Source organism: Chelon labrosus (assembly GCF_963514085.1).
Source record: "Chelon labrosus genome assembly, chromosome: 18".
Taxonomy (NCBI): domain Eukaryota; kingdom Metazoa; phylum Chordata; class Actinopteri; order Mugiliformes; family Mugilidae; genus Chelon; species Chelon labrosus.
The window spans coordinates 7,593,937-7,612,648 of NC_140351.1; the positions used below are offsets into that span (position 1 = coordinate 7,593,937).

The 18,712-nt window shown below is 42.6% G+C and overlaps 1 protein-coding gene across 2 annotated transcripts in view; it reads right to left on the minus strand.

Annotated features, from left to right (window-relative positions):
* vav3 (vav guanine nucleotide exchange factor 3) overlaps positions 1-18,712 on the minus strand; it is a 93,175-nt gene that overhangs the window by 36,522 nt on the left and 37,941 nt on the right. Inside the window, exons 3-14 of one of the 2 annotated variants that reach the window (XM_084566513.1) lie at positions 16,247-16,305; positions 16,040-16,105; positions 13,523-13,631; positions 11,539-11,640; positions 9,841-9,909; positions 9,020-9,123; positions 8,707-8,806; positions 8,295-8,390; positions 4,366-4,434; positions 3,053-3,139; positions 2,855-2,940; positions 2,091-2,223 (exon numbers count right to left, since the gene is read on the minus strand). In XM_084566513.1, coding sequence (XP_084422639.1) covers positions 2,091-2,223; positions 2,855-2,940; positions 3,053-3,139; positions 4,366-4,434; positions 8,295-8,390; positions 8,707-8,806; positions 9,020-9,123; positions 9,841-9,909; positions 11,539-11,640; positions 13,523-13,631; positions 16,040-16,105; positions 16,247-16,305 — 1,080 coding nt within the window. Of the gene's footprint in view, positions 1-2,090; positions 2,224-2,854; positions 2,941-3,052; positions 3,140-4,365; positions 4,435-8,294; positions 8,391-8,706; positions 9,124-9,840; positions 9,910-11,538; positions 11,641-13,522; positions 13,632-16,039; positions 16,106-16,246; positions 16,306-18,712 lie in introns of both variants that reach the window. The other variant, XM_084566512.1, reaches the window with a different exon arrangement.

An 18,712-nucleotide genomic window follows, 5' to 3' on the forward strand; every position in this document is an offset into this window, starting at 1 on the left:
AAGATTCTCTGGTCTCATCTTCAAAGCCTCCTCCTTCATCTTACACCAGACATGCTCAATAATCTTTATGTCTGGTGATTGGGCTGGAGCACCTTGACCTTCTTCGCTTTTTAGGAACTTTGATGTGGAGGCTGAAGTATGAGATGGAGCCCCATCCTGCTGAAGAATTTGCCCTCTCTCGTGGTTTGGAATGTAATGGGCGGCCAGAATTTCTCGATACTTCAGGCTGTTGATGTTGCCGTCCACTCTGCAGATCATTCGCACTCCTCCATACTGGATGTAACCCCAAAATCATGATTTTTCTTCACCAAACTTGACTGTTTTCTGGGTGAATCTTGGGTGCATGAGGGTTCCAATAGGTCTTCTGCTGTATGTGTAGCGATTGGGAAGAGGTTCAAGAAATGATTCATCAGAAAAATCAACCTTTGGCCACTTTCTCACTGTCCATCCTTTCTGCAAGCTGTGGGGCTTGGCGAATGCAGCACAATTTTTTAGTTGTCATCTGTTTAATGCTGGTCTGTGAGCACTGATTAGGCCATGGAGACCACTGTGTGAGAGCGTTTGACAAACTGTTCTTGTAGATACAAGTGTTTCTGGTGACCAGGTCTCATGTGGCTCTGCTGCAGTTGAAAAAGGTCCTGGACTGACGGTCCTCTCAAACAATTGTCTTACAGGGTCTGGACACATTGAAGATGTCTGCCACCTCAGCAGCAGACTTGGTCTTCAGGCTCTTGATGATCTGCACTTTGGTTTGTGGTTGAATCTTTGCCATGTTGTCAGAGGTCAGGTTGTACTGGGGTCCTTTTTATACACACCTGGGGATGTGTTAATTCCAGTATTTGTCACAGGTGAAGCTCTAATCTGTCATTCATTGAATCTTTTAAAGACACGACAAGACCTTTGTCCTTGCAAAAACAGATGTTATGGGCTTTACCAAGCTTTACCAATGCGAAGGCTCTTTACATTAAAATGAACCATTAATTGTAACAACTGAATGATTAGAAATAAAGTTATATGCTGTTTTAAGTTACTATGTCCTTATAAGACTTTTGTCAGGGACTGTATATATATGAAGGAAAAATCAAAAGAAGCCTGACATTTTTTTGTGCATTCAAATTCAAGGATATTTCATTTCATTGTTAAAAGTTCTACCTTTTTGTATGTAGCATACAAATTGTCCTGACAGCTTCATCCCATATAATGTATGTACTCTCCAAGGCTGGCAGATAAAATAATTTAATTGAGGCTAATGTTTCAACAAGCTGGAGTTAAAACGCCACCACTGTCACTGTGGCTTCGCCAAAAGTGGAATTGAGTTACTCTCTTGGAACCGAAAATGAAATGTTCACGAAGAGATGTGCTGCTGCCAAAGCTAAGATGAGAGGGAAAAAAAAAAAGCTGAAATAAGTGAGAGATGTGCCAATATCTTTTCCAAAGGTGAGAGCCAGATCCGAAAGTTGAAAAACATGTACCTTGGCATGAACATGGTGGAAGGGGGAATCCACTCATGTGTAGGTTGAGTTGTACCGTAAATTCTCCAGGACTTTCCATGATAGAACCTGAACGCTTCCAGCCGGCACGGATCCGACATTGTTTTTCCTCTGTGAGCACTGGTGTGTGATCTATTTCTGTGATGTGGTAAATCTGTAAAATGTTTTTATACGTCCCCTCGTTTGTCCCAAACCTCTACGATACTCTAGAAACCCCTCGGCCTGTGTGTAGGACACATCGCAGACATCTTGGATCTTCTGTTGTGGCTGACGAAAAACTCTTTCAGGCAAGATTTATATAATTAGATCTGTTACTTTAACCCACAGTGTGGAAATTTGTTCTCATTCAACTGTCTATTCTTACACAAAAAGAGTTGCAAGCACACTTGGGGAACTGGGCAGCTACTCAAGGAGCAGTTTTGGGTATTAGAGGCCTTGCTCAAGTGGATCTCATCAGTGTAGAGGGCATTTAAACCAATGACCGGCAACTTGCCAAGACTGTTTCTCTAACCCCTAGTCCACTGTCTCCCCCACCGTTGGCTGGAAAGACGTTGTTGGGAAAGCACTGACTCAAGTCACAAAGGGTACGTGTTTGCAGACCTTTCGGTTCTCCTTGTCCGAGGTGGGGTTGTTGGTGATCTTGAAGAGGTGCAGATCGATCACTTCCTTCATCTCGTAGTTGTCTCCCCGCCGCTTGCAAACGATCACGGCGGCGTCGAAGAGGAAGATGTGCCTGCGGTTCAAGCAAATAGTACACGATGGCTTTTGTTTTTATTTGAGATGCATCCACCAACCGTAAGCTACATGCATAATACCTGACGTAGTAATAGCAATAGCAATGAATCTGATTTATTGCACGTTTGTGTTTGTTTGTATTGACATCTGTGTGGACATAACAAAAAAAAAAGACTTTTACCAAGGCTTTAGACATATTTTGCACATGTGCTGTTTGTTAAAAAAGGTCTGCCTCTGCAGCTAGATGCAAGATACGGACAGTTCAGATATGTGTCTAACAATGCAATATCTGTCAAATGGAAAAAGGTGGTAAGCATTACTGTGCAAACCCAGTATTCGTACCCACACGTGACAATGCTCTCAAATGCAGCTTAACCTTCTATATCACTGAGTGACTATATTACTGGTTGTTATTCAGCTTAATGCCAAATGAATGACATGCATTGTGCACTGATGATTGAGATAACTCTCTAACAATCGCTTTATTTTGTGCAAAATTCACTGGCTTAGTTTCCAACAACACCTTGGCTTGGACTAATGCATACCCTGGCAGCTTTCCAACCACAGCACCTGACTCTAGTTTAACTTCAGTCATTTAGTCAAAGCAGCGTGTCAGCCCGACATCTCACCTGTCCTGTTTGGCTCGTTTGTCCACCGAGGCCACGCGCACCTCCCCGTCACCTTTGGGTCTCCCGTAGTTGCTCAGGGGCTGGTTCTGCAGAAGAAGAGAAAAGAGACGGTTGGTGCAGGGATAAAAAAAGCAGTTTCTAAAGCACTGTGAAAAATGACATCAGCTGCTCATTATTCGGAAGAAATGTTTGGCTTACCAGGTTTTCGATGGATTTCTGATACTGGTCTATTTCTCGCATCGTCTCGTTGTCCCTCTTGACTTCATTAACGTACTGGGCCAAGTCCTGCACACACCAAAAACAATAAAGCATCTCTTTAGTTACACAGTGCACGGTATCTCCAGCTGTGCCACAGATTTTGTTTCTCTTTATGCAGGTTTTTCTTGTTTTCTTCAGACATAACCCCCGCTGATGTGGGTTTGTGAACTCTAACAATATATGACAATGTTCTTGTTCTGTCTGAAACTTGAGTCTCAGCTTTCAGCTTCACTCAACTGCTTTTCAAGGCTGCAAAACGCTGCATTCAGAGGAAGGCTTGTTTATTCATAGTGCATGGTCAAAAAAGTTGTCAGGGAGCAACGATTTGCACTGAAGTGCAGTTCTTTACGGCCACTTTCCAGAAAGTTCTCACTTCATTTAACAGGTAGCATGTTATTTTGTGACTTCCTGTTATTCCAGACATTATTACCATTCAGAGACCCCTCTTACCCTCTCTCAATAAACTCTATGATCTGCTGCCATCAGGCAAATGGTACCGGAGCATCAAAAGCAGAACCAACAGACTGATCAACGGTTTTCTTCCACAAGCTGCTAGAATGCTGAACTGTTGATCTGATCCAGGAAGGGCACCGTGCACTTTACTTTACTTATTTTAACTGAGTATTTTAGTTATTTAGCTTATTTAACTAAGTCTGCACAGATTTTCAAGACCAAAGCCCTTTCATTCTTCCTGCATTACAGTTGTATGTATGTCAAAATGACCTTAAGAGTGGGATTAAAGCTCAGTGTGGTGGCCTTGTGTGTCGCCATCTTGGCATTGCCGGACAGCCCCTAACTACTAATTCAAAACTGGTTCAAGAGGTGGAGTGTGAGTGGAGCTAAGGTGGGAAGCCGGCAGCAAGGCAGAGAGCAAGCAACCTCACTCAAAGTAGCCTCAATTATGTATAACTTTAAGCCTTGATATTGTATAATGTAAACGGGTGAGTTATAGAGAAATTCACCAACTAACCAAGAATATAGAAATTACCTGTGGAGACCCACACACTGAACATGATTATTTTAGCTGTAAAATTGGACGTCAACAGGGATCGACTTGCTCTTGAAGCCCGCCTCGGGTGGTCATTGAAGAAAATCCAAGGTTGCGTCTTGGTGCATACATGTACCTCCTCGCACATTTCAAAATAAATTACTGGTTTAGCTTTTGGTTTAAATCGTTCTGGCCTTGCGATGGACCTTCCACCCCACACCGTGCCGGGATGAAAGTATGGAAGCTGGACGAATTGATGACGTACCTTCATGGCGTCCAACGCGGTCCGTAGATTAGTCTTCTCAGTGGTGTCATGAGTGTGTTTCACCAGCTCCTATTAGACAGACAAAAAAAATAAAACGAAATATTCATTCAGTCATTTTCTGTAACCGCTTGTCCTGTGAAAGGTCGTGGGAGGGCTGGAGCCTATCCCAGTTGTCATCGCGTGAGAGGCGGGGTACACCCTGGACAGGTCGCCAGTCTATCTCAGGGCTAACACGGAGAGACAGACAACCATTGACACTTACGGCCAATTTAGAATCACCAATTAACCCAAGGAGCATGTCTTTGGACGGTGGGAGGAAGCCGGAGTACCTAGAGACAATCCATGCAGACACAGGGAGAACATACAAACTCCACACAGAAAGGCCCATGAATTCAAACCCAGAACCAGTGCTAACCACCCACAAACAAAACAAAGAATATGTAAAAAAAAAAAAAAAAAAAGAATTAAAGGCTTTCTGTAAATATACAGTGCATGTAATATTCATGAATACTTCTGCGAGCACGTGTGCACGTAAAGCTAGGGCTCTAGATATGAAATGAAAAAGATTGCTGCAAAAAAAAGAAAACGCTGTCCTGAAATAAATCAGATACTGTGTATGTGTGTGTGTGTGTGCACTCGTCTATTGCAGGTTTATGTGTGTGTGTGTATCTGAAATTGCTTGCCGGTGCCTAGCCGCAGCGTAAACAAGACATCTAGGCCTCGGCAGTGGAGGATAAGGAAGGATGCCATGTATGTCCTGTGTCCCCACAAACACACACACACACACACACACACACACACATATATATATATATATATATATATATATATATATATATACACACTGAGCCACTAAGGGAGATATATATGTCTGCTTGCTACTGCTCAAATCCCCGGTGTCAGTCAAGCTCAACCTGGGCTTTATTATCACCAGCTAGACGACAGAGGCCTATTTATCAAGCCTTGCTCCCACCTCCACACATCCACTGAGATAGAGAGGAAGGGAGTGGTCACGCTGATAGCTGGGACCATACAAGATGGACTCATTGAGGGAATTGTGTTGTTGTGGGTTCGGGGTAGGGGGGGTTGGAGAGAGAAATGATGAGCGGAGGCAGTGAGGAAGAAAGAGCGAAAGATTGATGACCAAAAAAGAGAGAAAGAATCGGTGGAAAAAAAAAAGAGAGAGAGGTACTCTGAGGGGGGAGAGAGAGGAAGAGACAAGACATTAGTTGTACAGATTCTGGCTGTCACCATGTGGGAACCCAGCGGATGCTTTGTTCAGTGCAGCTCGCTATTATCCGGCTGTGCCGTGGGGATCTAGGACCACGTTGACACGACAGAATCGCTTTGTTTCTACAGATATTTTTTACTTTTATATGAGAGGAGGGTTTCAGAGAGCATAATTTAGGAGGTTTTGTGGAAACCCTGTTGGAATTTGCAGATTTCTTTGCATAGAAAATGAGTAAATGAGCGATTTAAACATGCACGGACTCTAATTATAGGCGCCAACTCAATTCCTATCAGAATATGAGTCGTAACAAGTCATTTAGGTTTCATTATGGGGCGTGTTTCAACTTATAAAGATATAGGCACGCAACTCAATAGTCCTACAACCAATCAGAGGCATTCTGTTGGCACTCAGACGAGAGGTTTGATGACCCGCCCAAGTGATTTCTTTGCCGGAGCAGAGTTTGTCTCGCTTCCCAGCTACCTCCAGACAACACGTCTGGCATTTATTAGTAATACTTCTATTAAATGCATTTCAACTAATCTTGTGCCTCACAACTACAAAGGCTACAGAGGTTTTTCTTACAAGCAACTTGTAATTGAATTTGGGAACCTTGAATATATGTTTTTTTCCCCCTTTTGCTACAACTTGAACTTATCTCAAATGAATTTCAATTAGGGGAAACAACAAGATAAAATACTTTTCAAAGTAAGATATTTTCAGAATTAACCTCCGAACTTCAAGTTATCAGTGTTTTTTTGCCGTATAGGGGTTATCCTGCATTCATTGATCCTCCTAGGTTAAACACAAGGAGATAATTAAATGAAGGATAAATATATCATAAAAAAAATAAAACTTGAGACCATAGTAGTGAGACCAAAGGCCTTATATATATGACTGATCCAGTAGAGCAAGGAGGCAGAGCACACAAACACTGATTTAGCTATATTACAGTATTTAAATATAGTATTTGTCAAGTTCTATACATTTCCTCTTAAATGCATGGCTATACTTCTTCTATTTTGGATTGTTTAAATTTTCAGTGACACTTTAGCAACTCGTGGCTGACTCCCAGATTATCAACACCTCAGAAACACTTCTCGCATCTCTCGTCTTTGTCTGTTTCTTTTTCTCTCCGTTGTTTCTCTTGTTCTGTCTGCGGCTCTCTCTCCTTTCAGTCCACGCTCCGCTTTATCTATTTCCTCTCACCGCCGCCTTGATTGTCTCGATCAGATGACAATTATGTTCGGGTCATTTCAGGCTCACAGTCATAAAGGGGCTACAGAAATAGACGAGAGGAGCCTCAGAGCCTGAAGGACGAAGGCAGGGGAAGGGGGGAAGAGGAACACGGTCAACGCTGCCTCCGGTGGAGGAATGGAGTAAGGGCAGCGAGTCCTCTGGCTCATAAAGTCTTATTGGCAATGATGGACGCCTTGCTGAATCCAGATCTCCCTGATGGGATTCTGTCGTTCGCAGAGAGGCATCCATAACATCAATATAACACTATGTACAGTGTAGTGTGAGTTTTGGTGCTAATGCAGGGTGATGCATCGATGTGGAGAGCTTACATCCACAGATGGTTACGGAAGAAATAAAGTCAGTTTTAGTGAAGTAAAAACAGTAACACGACAAGGTAGGAATTTAGTTAAAATCTTGTATATTCAGTAGAATATACACCAATCAGCCACAACATTATGACCACTGACAGGAGAAGTAAACCATCTTGTGACAATTCAATGTTCTGCTGGGAAACTTGTGGACCTGGCATTCATGTGGATGTTACTTAGACATGTAGCACCCACCCAGACCAGACCAGGCACCCCCACCCCATAGCAATAACGCTCCTTGATGTCACAAAAATGGTTTAGGAACAACTACAAAGGCCTCCACTAACAACATTCTGTTGCCAGACACCACAGGACACCCTCAGAAGGCCCATGTCCATTCTCTGATGAGTCTCAACTGTTTTGGAGACACAAGGGAGACCTACACAATCTTACGAAGGTGGTCATAATGTTATGCCTGATTGGTGTACAGTAAATATGCAAAGTAAAATATGTAAAATGCTCCTAAACTGTAGGATTTAGCAAATTAAATAAGGTCTGATAACACTTTTGCTCTATAATGTTTTCACAAAGAACACGAAGCTAAACCAGAAAATGGTCATAATAAAATAACAATTTTTATCAATCTGGATTCTACCGTTCATTTCTTTTTCTTTTGTCAACTTACTAAGCATAAAATGTGTATTTTGGCATCTTTCTTTTCCTCGTAAATTGACTTAACCTTACTTCCCACTACTGATTGTTGGATTGGTTTCTCATTGTGTGCTCCGCCCTCATCAGTTTCACCTGTGTCTCGTTAGCTCCTCTGCCCACATGTGCATATATAGCCCTGCCTTTCCCTTTGTTTGTAGATGTCACCCTGTTTGTCTTGTCGTTCTGTTTCTTGTGTTCTTGCCTGTTTTTATAGTTGATGCCTTGCCTTTCCTGCAGGACCTTGAATTCTGGTTTTTGAGTTTTCCTTAGAGTCATTTTGTTTTCAACTCATACCTCCCCTTTGTGCCCTGCATTTGGGTCCTGCTTCACAAGAAACTGTGGCAGATCTTTTGTGATAATCCCTCAAAATATTAGACTGTTTGACATCAACATTATGTTTGCAATACAGCAGAAACGGTACAGGATAGGTTGAGGTACTGTACCTGCAGCAGGAGGTGGTACTTCAAGACTCGCTGCATAGGAACCACTAGTAGATCTCTCAGTGTAAACTTGCCATAGTTGGCTCTCTTTGAGCATTCCTGCACAAAGACAAAGAATTAATAGCACATATGTTTTATTCGTCCTTTGCAGAACATACCAGATTATACTGGTTTGCCAAAAATAATGCTTTAATTTGACTTTTCCCACTTCATAGAAACAAGTGCAGTGAAAGCAGGAGTCTCATTTAAGCTTTTCAGTAATTAACTGTCGTTCTGCAGCCTGCAATGCCTCCGGTGCACACTTGAGGGCATTCTCTGACCATTCTGAGAAGCTGAGAAACGAGCGCTTGTCACTGCGGTTGTAAATAACCCCCCCGGTTTATCAATTATTAAAAGGCGCCATTAAATGTTTCACCTCTAGCTTCATGCGTACGTCCTCCCTGTTTTTGCAGATGTCATCCAGGGAGGCGATGGCCGTCTCCACGTGGCTGCAGTATTTCCCGTAGATCAACAACCTGGAACGTAGATTGAGCACGTGAAGAACAACACCTGCACTTAATGGATTAAGTGAACAAGCTAAAGCTGACTGACAAGTGATTACTAATTCGGACAAAAAAAAAGAATCAGGAGCAAAACAAAGTACAAAGAAAATTAATTTCAAGGTTTTATATGAGAAACAGAAGAGAATAAATACAAGAAACTGAGGTGTTACAGTATTAATTGTGTACCTCTCTTTGAAACTGACGAAGATCTGGTAAAGATTCTGGGCACTTCTGTGGTGGATCGAGTCTAGGATTTCCAGCAGTAAAGACTTGTGGACCTTAACCAGTTCCTGAAATAAAACAGCAAAAAAAAATCATCAAATTCCTGGTTTTTGTTTTATTACGGGCTGCATCTAATGATTACCGTCCCTGTCAAATAATCTGCAAATTCGTGAGTCAATATGTCTTAGAAATCAATAAAATTAACTCATCAGAAACACAAAGGACATCAATGTTTGGTGTGATAGAAATATTTGACTTAAGTGACACTAAATTGTAATTGAGGTTCTCCTTCTGCTAACGGGACAACTTTATGTGATTTAGCCTAAAGCTAGAAAGCATGAGCTCATACTATAGTTTGTCTTTGTGTGGCAACTTTTTAGGGTAGAACTAATGCCGGTCCCAGCAGCTTTAGTTGTAAGAAGTTGTAAGTTATTTGTGCACATTAGCTAAAGCTAGCATGCTAACTTGGAAAACAGGAAACTTGGAAAATGTTAGCTATCAGTGTGCTAGCACTGCCATTGTCAGAATGTTAGCATGTAAACGTTAGCATTTAGCTAATAACACTGCTGTGGGACTCCGAGAACAGCTCTAACTTTATGTCTTGTAACTAATTTCACAGCATTTACAACATTTAACTCAACATAAGCTGTTTCATTTGCAACATACATTATGCTATTTAAGTGTGGAACTATGCATCATTAGTTTTTGTTTATTTACAACTGTTCTTAAGCCATAAAGAAAACTTTGTGACCCCAAGTTGTCCACAGTGAGAGACGATGACTTACCGGTATATTCACAAACACCTTATCCATCTCGGCCATGGATAAAAACATAGTGAGCGGCGTCATAAAGTGCTGCAGGATAGGGAGAGAGAGAGAGAGAGAGAGTGAGAGAATGCAAAAGAATAAAGCTCGTTCCTCCAGAGTAAGAGTGGGAAAGTCATTTTGCGAGAGACGCTATTATATTATGGGGCCAAGCTGTAAAGAGCTGCAGTCAGCAAAAACAAGGAGGGCCGTCTGGGTCACGACAATAATCTCATTTTCAGAGTTTGCAATTTAATGATTTCCTCTCAGAAAACTCCCAGCGCATAGTCACCTCTACATCTCAAAGGAGCGGGCGAGCGAGCACAAACTAGATTCCACCATCCACTTCATATCGAAAGTCATCTACTGAGATTCTCCGCTGGGAAATCAGGCGAGGGCTTTTCGCAGACGTGAACGTACACAAGAGGGAGAAGACAAGTAGCTGTAGCTGGGGGGTAAGAGACCTCCTCTAGACTTGGGAAAGTGCAGGGTAAGGTAGAAAACATCCTCCAGAAAAGGACTTCTCACAGACTTCTAGTCTTACAGAGCAGTTTGTTGTCAGGGCTGCTGGGATTACTCTTTGCCCACTGCTAATTTAAGAAACAAAAATATATTTTTCAGCTTGTTTCTCTCTGCGAGAAAAGATTGTTACACTGCTCATTATTTTTTCCATTACACCCCAAAAACTGGCCACTACAACGAGTCAATTTGAAAGTTTCTCATATTGCAGGTAATAAAAGGCCAAATTGATTTCTAGTGCTTGTACTCAAAGAAAGTTTGCTTTCACTTTTGAGCCACTGGGTTGTGCAATGGTTAGCACTGTCGCCTCACAACAGGAAGGTTTCTGTCTTTGAACCTTGGGGGCAGATGGGGCCTCTCTGGGCCGCAGCATGTTCTCTCTGTACCTGTGTGGGTTTCCTCTGGGTGCTCTGGCTTCCTGCCACAGTTCCACAGGTGAGCTTGTTACTCGTGCAAATTTACAGGAGAGCTGGTTATACTTTCTCCTTCTAGTCACAACAATCACCAAATACACCGATCAGGCATAACATTATGACCACTGGCAGTAGAAGTGAATAACATTTAAGCCATCTTGTGACAATTCAGTGTTCTGCTGGGAAACTTTTGGGTCTTTCATTCATTCGTGTGGATGTTACTTAGACATGTAGCACCCACCTAGACCAGACCAGGGACCCCCACCCTATAGCAATGACACTCCTTGATGGCAGCAGCCCCAGCAAGATGGCTGCTGCCAGGAACAGTATAGGAACAACTGAAAAAAACACAGGCACAAGGTGTTGACCTGCCCTCCAAATTCACTAGATCCCAAACTGATCAAGTATCAGAGGCCCCACCCTTCAACCCATAGGACTCAAAGCCCCCCCACTAATAACATCCTGTTGCCAGGCAATACAGGACACCCTCAGAAGGCCCTTGTCCATTCTCTGATGAGTCACAACTGTTTTGGAAACACAAGGGAGGCATACACAATATTACGAAGGTGGTCATAATGTTATGCCTGATTGGTGTAGATTTACTGGAGTTTTGACAGCAATAGAGGACTCACATGGTTATCGCTTGCTCCAACTGCATTTCAAGAGGCACACATGGGAGCCACTCATCTGAATTACATAATCTGCAACAAATGTGAATTCTTCACTCGTAGAACACAGATCAGATTACCTTCTCTATAGACTCCAGGGTCTCAGTGTATTTCTCCTCCGTCTGCTTGATCTCTGTTAAACAGCAACTCCTGATGTCAGTCTCCGCCTGTTTCTGGAACGCCTACACACACACACACACACACACACACGGACATGTCAGCACTGTGGGCTGACAAACTGTTGAGTCGTCAACCAGATGTAGTCAACAACCCAACCCTTTGAGCAAGGTCAGAGCGTCACACATGCTGGATAAACTGTCTGCCAATTATCAGAGTACATGAGGTGTTCTCACTGAACAAAGCACGTGTGACATAATGAACTAAGCCTCTAAATTAGCTCTTTGGTATCTACAGGATATAAATCTAGCGCTTTATAGACCAGTGTTTAGGTTGCAGAGAGATTTATTAGACAAAATAGACTTTAGTATTCATTATTAGGTTGTTATTCTGCATTGTTATAATAATGGGCACTTTCTATTTAATTGAGAGGCCGTTCATGTTTTCGTTGTAGCTGAGAAAGAACAAAACAAACGCTGGGCCCTAAAGTAGGCCTCTCACATTTATCAGTTAAAGAGGAAGCCTGAATGAGCCACTGGAGGAACACGAGGGCCAAGGGAGGGGGCACTCATACGGTTGCAATCTGCAACCTCACCACTAGATGCCACCAAATCCTACACACTGGTCCTTTCAAAGGCACACAGAGACTAAGGTATCAAAGTTGATCCAGCTTTTCATTTCTTGCTCTGCAAAGCTAAATATCAAAACAAAATGAAGATTTATTTTCAATACACAGTCATCCTTTTAGTGTGTAATTTTGTTTTTACATAGAAGTTGTATTTCTTGTTGAGAATTTGATGAGAATATTGCTGGTATCACTGTCACTGTCGTTTTTTCCTAAAGTTGCTTTCAATAAAATAAACGCTGTCTCTCTCTCTCTATCACCAAATAAGGAAACATAATTTTCATTAAGCCTATGACCTACTGCATTAGAGTACTGTGCAGATTTTCATTATTATGAACTTGGTGCCTGTGCGGCAATCAGAAATCAGAAACACAAATCAAAGTCAGACACCAGCTGAGGGGTTCAGAGATCACCGCTGGTGTAAACCAATCACTTTCTACTGTTGCAGCTTCACATTGAACGCATTTCACTCTGAATTCTGCCTGACTTCTTTATCAAAACAAAAAATAGTTTTCCTCCCATGATACATAGGCTACATAAAAAATTTAATATTTAATGTTAGCATAATAAGGATGGAGGACACAGCTAGCTCGGCTTTAATGATGCCTTCAAATGCGGTCGGGTCTAGCACGTTAATGAGAAAAGTTCACATGAAAGGCGGCATCTTGTAGTTAGCCCTACCTTGGGGAAATGTAGGGGTAGGAAATGTTCGATAAGGTCAGAGTTCACGAGTTGTGGCATGTTATGGAAGTGAATGGTAAGATGTCACATTTTAATTTATAGCTATATAGAAGTTTCTTTGCAGTTGTGTGGTATCTATAAATATATTTTTGTTATGCCTTTTAAATTTCCTACATTGAGTGACCTGGTTGTTAGCCTTTGCTAACTGTTAGCCTCAGCGGCTTCCAGATGCCAACGGTTGCCGAGCAGCGGTCTCCTTAGCGACCTGTGCTCGTTGTTGCCATTTGAATGCCAAAAGGTTTTGTGTACATGACTTCTGACGTCGTATACAAAAGTTTAAAGGTCACAAATTAACATTTCATATCTAAATTGTTTAGTCTGTACAAAAACTAAATGAGAATCTGCGGTTTGTGTGTTAAGTTAGTGTTAATTTGTGATTCTTAATGCAGAGCCTTTATGCTAGGCTAGGCTAATCAGCAGCTAGCTTCATATTCTTCTTAACATTATCTTGTCTGTACTTTGGCAAGAAATTGAACGTGCACTGTTATAGTCTTTATTTATTTTTTAACACAGATGGCAGGACATTGTTGTAGGTGCTAAACTGTGTTAACACTTCTGAAGTTACGCAGAGGTGGACTAACCGGTGGAGGGACAGCTTCCGTCTTCATCAGGTCCTCGTAGATCTCTCCCCCGTCTTCGTCATCGTACACGCAGTCGTACAGATCCTCCTCGTCCTCCACTCCGTTCTCACTGCAGCACACAGGACAGGATATGGTAGTGACATGACATTACATCACACAGCTGTTTGAATTTCACTGTGAGTGGGCAGTGTTTTTTTTTTAGTTTTTTTTATTCCTCATGACGACCACATGAAAGGGTCACACACACAAAAAAAAACACCTGCGGTTCTGGTTTTTACGGACGTGGATTTTAATACCGGGCTACAAATCGTGTTAGACTTAATCCGTGGCTGTGAAAGTGGCTCAGGAACACACACACAGGCCAAGACTTTTATGTGTGACGACACGGGCCTGTTCTGACTGCTCGCATCCGAGCCAATTACCCTACCTGAGAAGGAGGGCTAACAATATGTGACATAAGAGTGGGCATGTATTTTTACCGGAGAACCACATTTGTCCTTGAAAGAAAAGAAACATGAGGGGAAAGCTCTGAATAAAGGGACGTCTATGGTGCAGCCTGGAACAGTGCAGGTTTATTAGGGTGTAGAATAGACGGTGGGGTGAGGGTTGAGTGCACTCGGTGGACTTTAAAAGATAAAACTGACATTGAAAATTATTTTGTGCTTACACCAACGAGCCTCACAGAATGCATTAATAGTGCGCCAAGGTTTTCGTATGTGGGCAAATAAACAATTCATACGTCCCTGATAAAGACTTGCTGTGCTAAGAAATGGTCGATATATGGAGCGACAAGGGCCCGCGAGCATTATGAGGCAGGAACATAAGGAATATTTAACATTTGTGTTTCTATGGGTTACTGTACTCTGGTGATATAAGTGGAGAAACAACCCTGAAATAATGCAGGAAACCAACAAGATGGGATAATACAGCAACAATAAAATGACCAATGACAGAAAGGAAATGAATTGTTGGTAGTTCAGTTATTTCTGTGTTATTTTGGCACAGTAAATGGTTTACTACACAGAACCGTACAAAAAGTCGTCCTTGGAAACTGCTTGGAAAAGAGCAGGCACGTTTTTAGAAGAGTAATTGGCACTATTTGTCTGTGTATCACAGGCTAACTTCAACCAATCAGATCAATCGTCACGGTTGGCACTGAAGGTTCTGGGTTCGAATCCATCGGGGCCTTTCTGTGTGGAGTTTGCATGTTCTCCCTGTGTCTGCGTGGGTTCTCTCCGGGTACTCCGGCTTCCTCCCACCGTCCAAAGACATGCTCGTTAGGTTAATTGGTGATTCTAAATCCTCACTGCAGACATGAATGTGTACTTTCTTCATATTAGCTGCTGACAGACAGGAGGCTTTCTTGTTGTGTGGAATGACGTGTTTCTGTACACGTCCATCTGAACGGCCCCAGCAGATGGGAGTTGAGAGCCGAACACGGTGAGATCCAAGCTGCTACATCAAACCTCCCGTCCTCAGCTGGCTGCTGTCAGGGCTGCTGTTTTCCTCTATCGCTTCCACTAGTGGGTTGCTTCCCTCTTTGTCAGCTGTCAGCGCTAAACATAGACCAGACCAATGTGCCAGTTCAAGGCCGTAGCATTATTTCTCTCCACTGACTCCAATTACAACACAAGTTGCCTAATTATTTTTTTTTTTATCATTTGTTAATAGTTTCTGCTTAAACCCAGGCAAATTAAAATATAACTCAACAATAGACAAATATATAAGCCTTAACCGTTAAGAGGCATCTATGCTGGGTGACTAGGGAAAGTCATTCACTCTGACGTCAATGCAATGCTGTGCTGGAGAATGGAAAATGATTGGGGATAAAAAAACATGTGCATAAATTGGCAACTGGAAAACTGAGTCCGAAAAAAAAAAAAAAGAAAAAACACATTACATTGAAAAATCCATATTAAAGAGGCCACTGTCAACTGTTTTCACTGCTGCGCTGAGTTTAGATAAAAGGCTTTGCATGGGATTGTGCCAGGACTCCCAGTTTCCAGCGGAGGTGGATTATGTAATGATGTTGTTATGTCTTTATTCACATTGAAAAGTGGAAAAAACATATTATTTGTTGCTTTGATAGGAAAAAAAAATATTTGAAAGACCATTTGAGAACAGCAATCTCGTGATGGTTTTAGCTGACATCACAGCTGAAATGTCAGCAGCTACTCAATATTGAATATTTAAAGCTATTTTTACGCACAAGAATCTGTCGCTTAAATCTGCAAAGATTTCGTTTGCAGATTGAGGCTTGAACAACAGATGATTAATTCACAGTCCCACACAACCTGTGGTAAACTAAGAAAAAGTGTGCTGAAAGCCTTGGAGGATGAAGCTGGGTTCCAGTGAACAGCAAATATGGAAGAAATGGTAGATGCATCTATAAGAGTGTGTAGTATTTATTTTTTAAATTATACTGAATGGAAACCAGAGACTGACTTTCTAAATAAAAATCTGTAAAGGAGAAAGATGTAACTGTGGATGGAAAAGGGAGGAGAGGTGGAAACGTACTCTATGAGGTCCTCCAGGTGGTTGTAGATGTCCTCGTCTACAACACTTTCCTCTGTAGGAAATGGCCTGTGATGAGAAAACAGAAAGCATTCTGTGTAAGGCTTAAGATCTCATGCTATACTAAAGCATATGGATTCATTTCATTTAATTCATTCATATTGTTTCACATTGTGAAAAGTTTTGTATTGCACCATTCATTCAGCTTACCTGATTCCAGTTTGTTGTGCAATCATCGTGTGGGAGAGTTTAGATAGTGTGTCCATAACCTGGAACAGAAAGATGGGATATGTTATTTTACATTTATTAATTACATCATTTAAAAGCAGAAGAAAGTCAAGGCATACACTGATCAGCCACAATATTAAAACCACTGACAGGAGAAGTGACCATCTTGTGACAATGCAGTGTTCTGCTGGGAAACGTTTGGACCTGGCATTCATTCATGTACATGTTTTATAGACATGTAGCACCCACTTAGACCAGACCAGGCACCCCCACCCCATAGCAATGACACTCCTTGATGGGAGCAGCCATCCTCAGCAGGATGCAGCCACAAAAACGGTTAAGGAACAACTAAGAAAAAAACATGAAGAACAGCACAAGGTGTTGACCTGGCCTCCAAATTCACTAGATCCCAAACTGATCAAGTGTCTGTGGGATGATCCACAGAGGCCCCTCCCCTCAACCCACTGGACCCAAAGACATTCTGTTGCCAGACACCACAGGACACCCTCAGAAGGCCCATGTCCATTCTCTGATGAGCCACAACTGTTTTGGAGGCACATGGGAGACCTACATAATATTAGGAAGGTGGTCATAATGTTATGCCTGATCAGTGTATATGCAGCGTTCTTGTTTGGGTCTCTCATGGTGCTGCAGTTCTAAGATGACACACACGAGGGCAGCATTCTCAAACCCTTATCCTGACATCACTGCTTCTGTGAAACACACACACATTTTCTATATTTTATTAAATATATATGAGACCATGTTCATTTTTGCTATTTTTAACATCCTCAAAAGGCATACGCTGTGCAGCACTGCATCTAAAATTAGAACACCCAGCGTGGGGGGGTGACACTTAATCAAAAGCGAGCAGTACAGTAGCGGCAAGACGGCGTCACGTGACCTGATCAGTAATTGATCAGCGCTGTGAAGTTAGCCGTGTGTCCGCATGGGCTGACATGTTTGTTATTAGTATGACATGTAATTTCACGCCGCTGCGCTCAGCCCTGCCACTGCCCTTGACCCTCTCCGCGTGTGAGCGTGTGACGTGAGCGGCGGGCCTGCTTGGCTAATCGCTGCTCAACTCACCTGCTGAATGCAGCTTAATTGCACGAGTCCAGACTCAGCAGGGAGCTGCAGTTAATTTACACTTTGCAGCCAAGCCAAGTGGCCCACAAACCCTCTTTTCATGGCACGCTCGTTCCTACACGCTCCCAGTCACGCTAACGCATCTGAGATGTAACATCTGCCCTGCAGCAGAAGCTCTCGAAGATCAATATTGATCACACAACTGGCCTTTCCCTTCCCCCTCTAGTATGAAGAACAGATCAGTAGCACATAAAGGACAGAGACACAAAAACATGCTGTTCATCCTTTAAGCTATAACCTATACGTACAATCTTAGCTTCTTTTAGAACCAGCATTATATTTTTTTTCAGCATTAAGGATCTCTAGTCGAAAAAGAAACTAGTGTTGATCTTCATCCATCACATCAGATGTGGGTGACAGTGACTGACACTTCGTAAATCTCTCAAATCACGAACGCGGCAAAGCGTTTAATCACCGGCGCCGGCATCGGGAGGCAGCAGTGCATCAATAACGCCGTGACTCGCAAAGTGATGCCGAGTTCATTAGCCGCCGCAGCTAACGATCAAAGGGAAATATTAAGTCGTGAGAAGCCAAACAGTGGGAGGACGTCGTGTGTTTGCATGCAGCTCTGCGGCTGTGGGTGAGAGGAGGTGATGGGGTTTCAGACACCCACTTATAAACATGTAAATCAACCCGGCAAATGGGAAATAATGAGAAGAGTGGCAGGTGGCTGATATTTTAACTCTGAGCCATACTGGGACGTGTTTCAACTGATACAGAGAAAAGATACCTGTGCACGCCATTAGATAGTCCTAGAACCAATCAGAGCCATTATGTTATAAACACATTCAACTCAATGGAGCTCAGACGATGTGTATGACGACATACTCTTCTAGGCTTTGTTGTATAAGGCTCGCCCAAATGATTGGATTGTCCAGCAGATCATTGCCAGGCCAGGGCATAATCACTTCCCAAAGGAGCAACTCCAGACCAACTTAACCCTCATATAAATTTTGTGGATGTGGGATGTTCAGGCTGGATTCCTGGCTTCTTAAATATAAAGTACCGTATAATTTACAGCAACACTTTTACAGTAAGTAGCTCAAATAGGCAACAAAGTTGGTTTTTTTTGAAGGATGCGTCGGCAAACCGAGCCAACGGTCAGCCGCCGGCCAGTGTCGGACCATTGGTCAGCGTCTTTGGCAGTAGTTTTTGTGGTGGTTCCCAAATTGGCTGTTGGCGCTAGTCGGCCCCCTCGGCTTTCAAGCCTCTCTACTCCAGCCTCTCTGTGAGCGTGGCTGCTCAGCTTAACAAACCAGTGCACGAGAAGAGATATAGAAGTCACAAAAGAGCTCATCT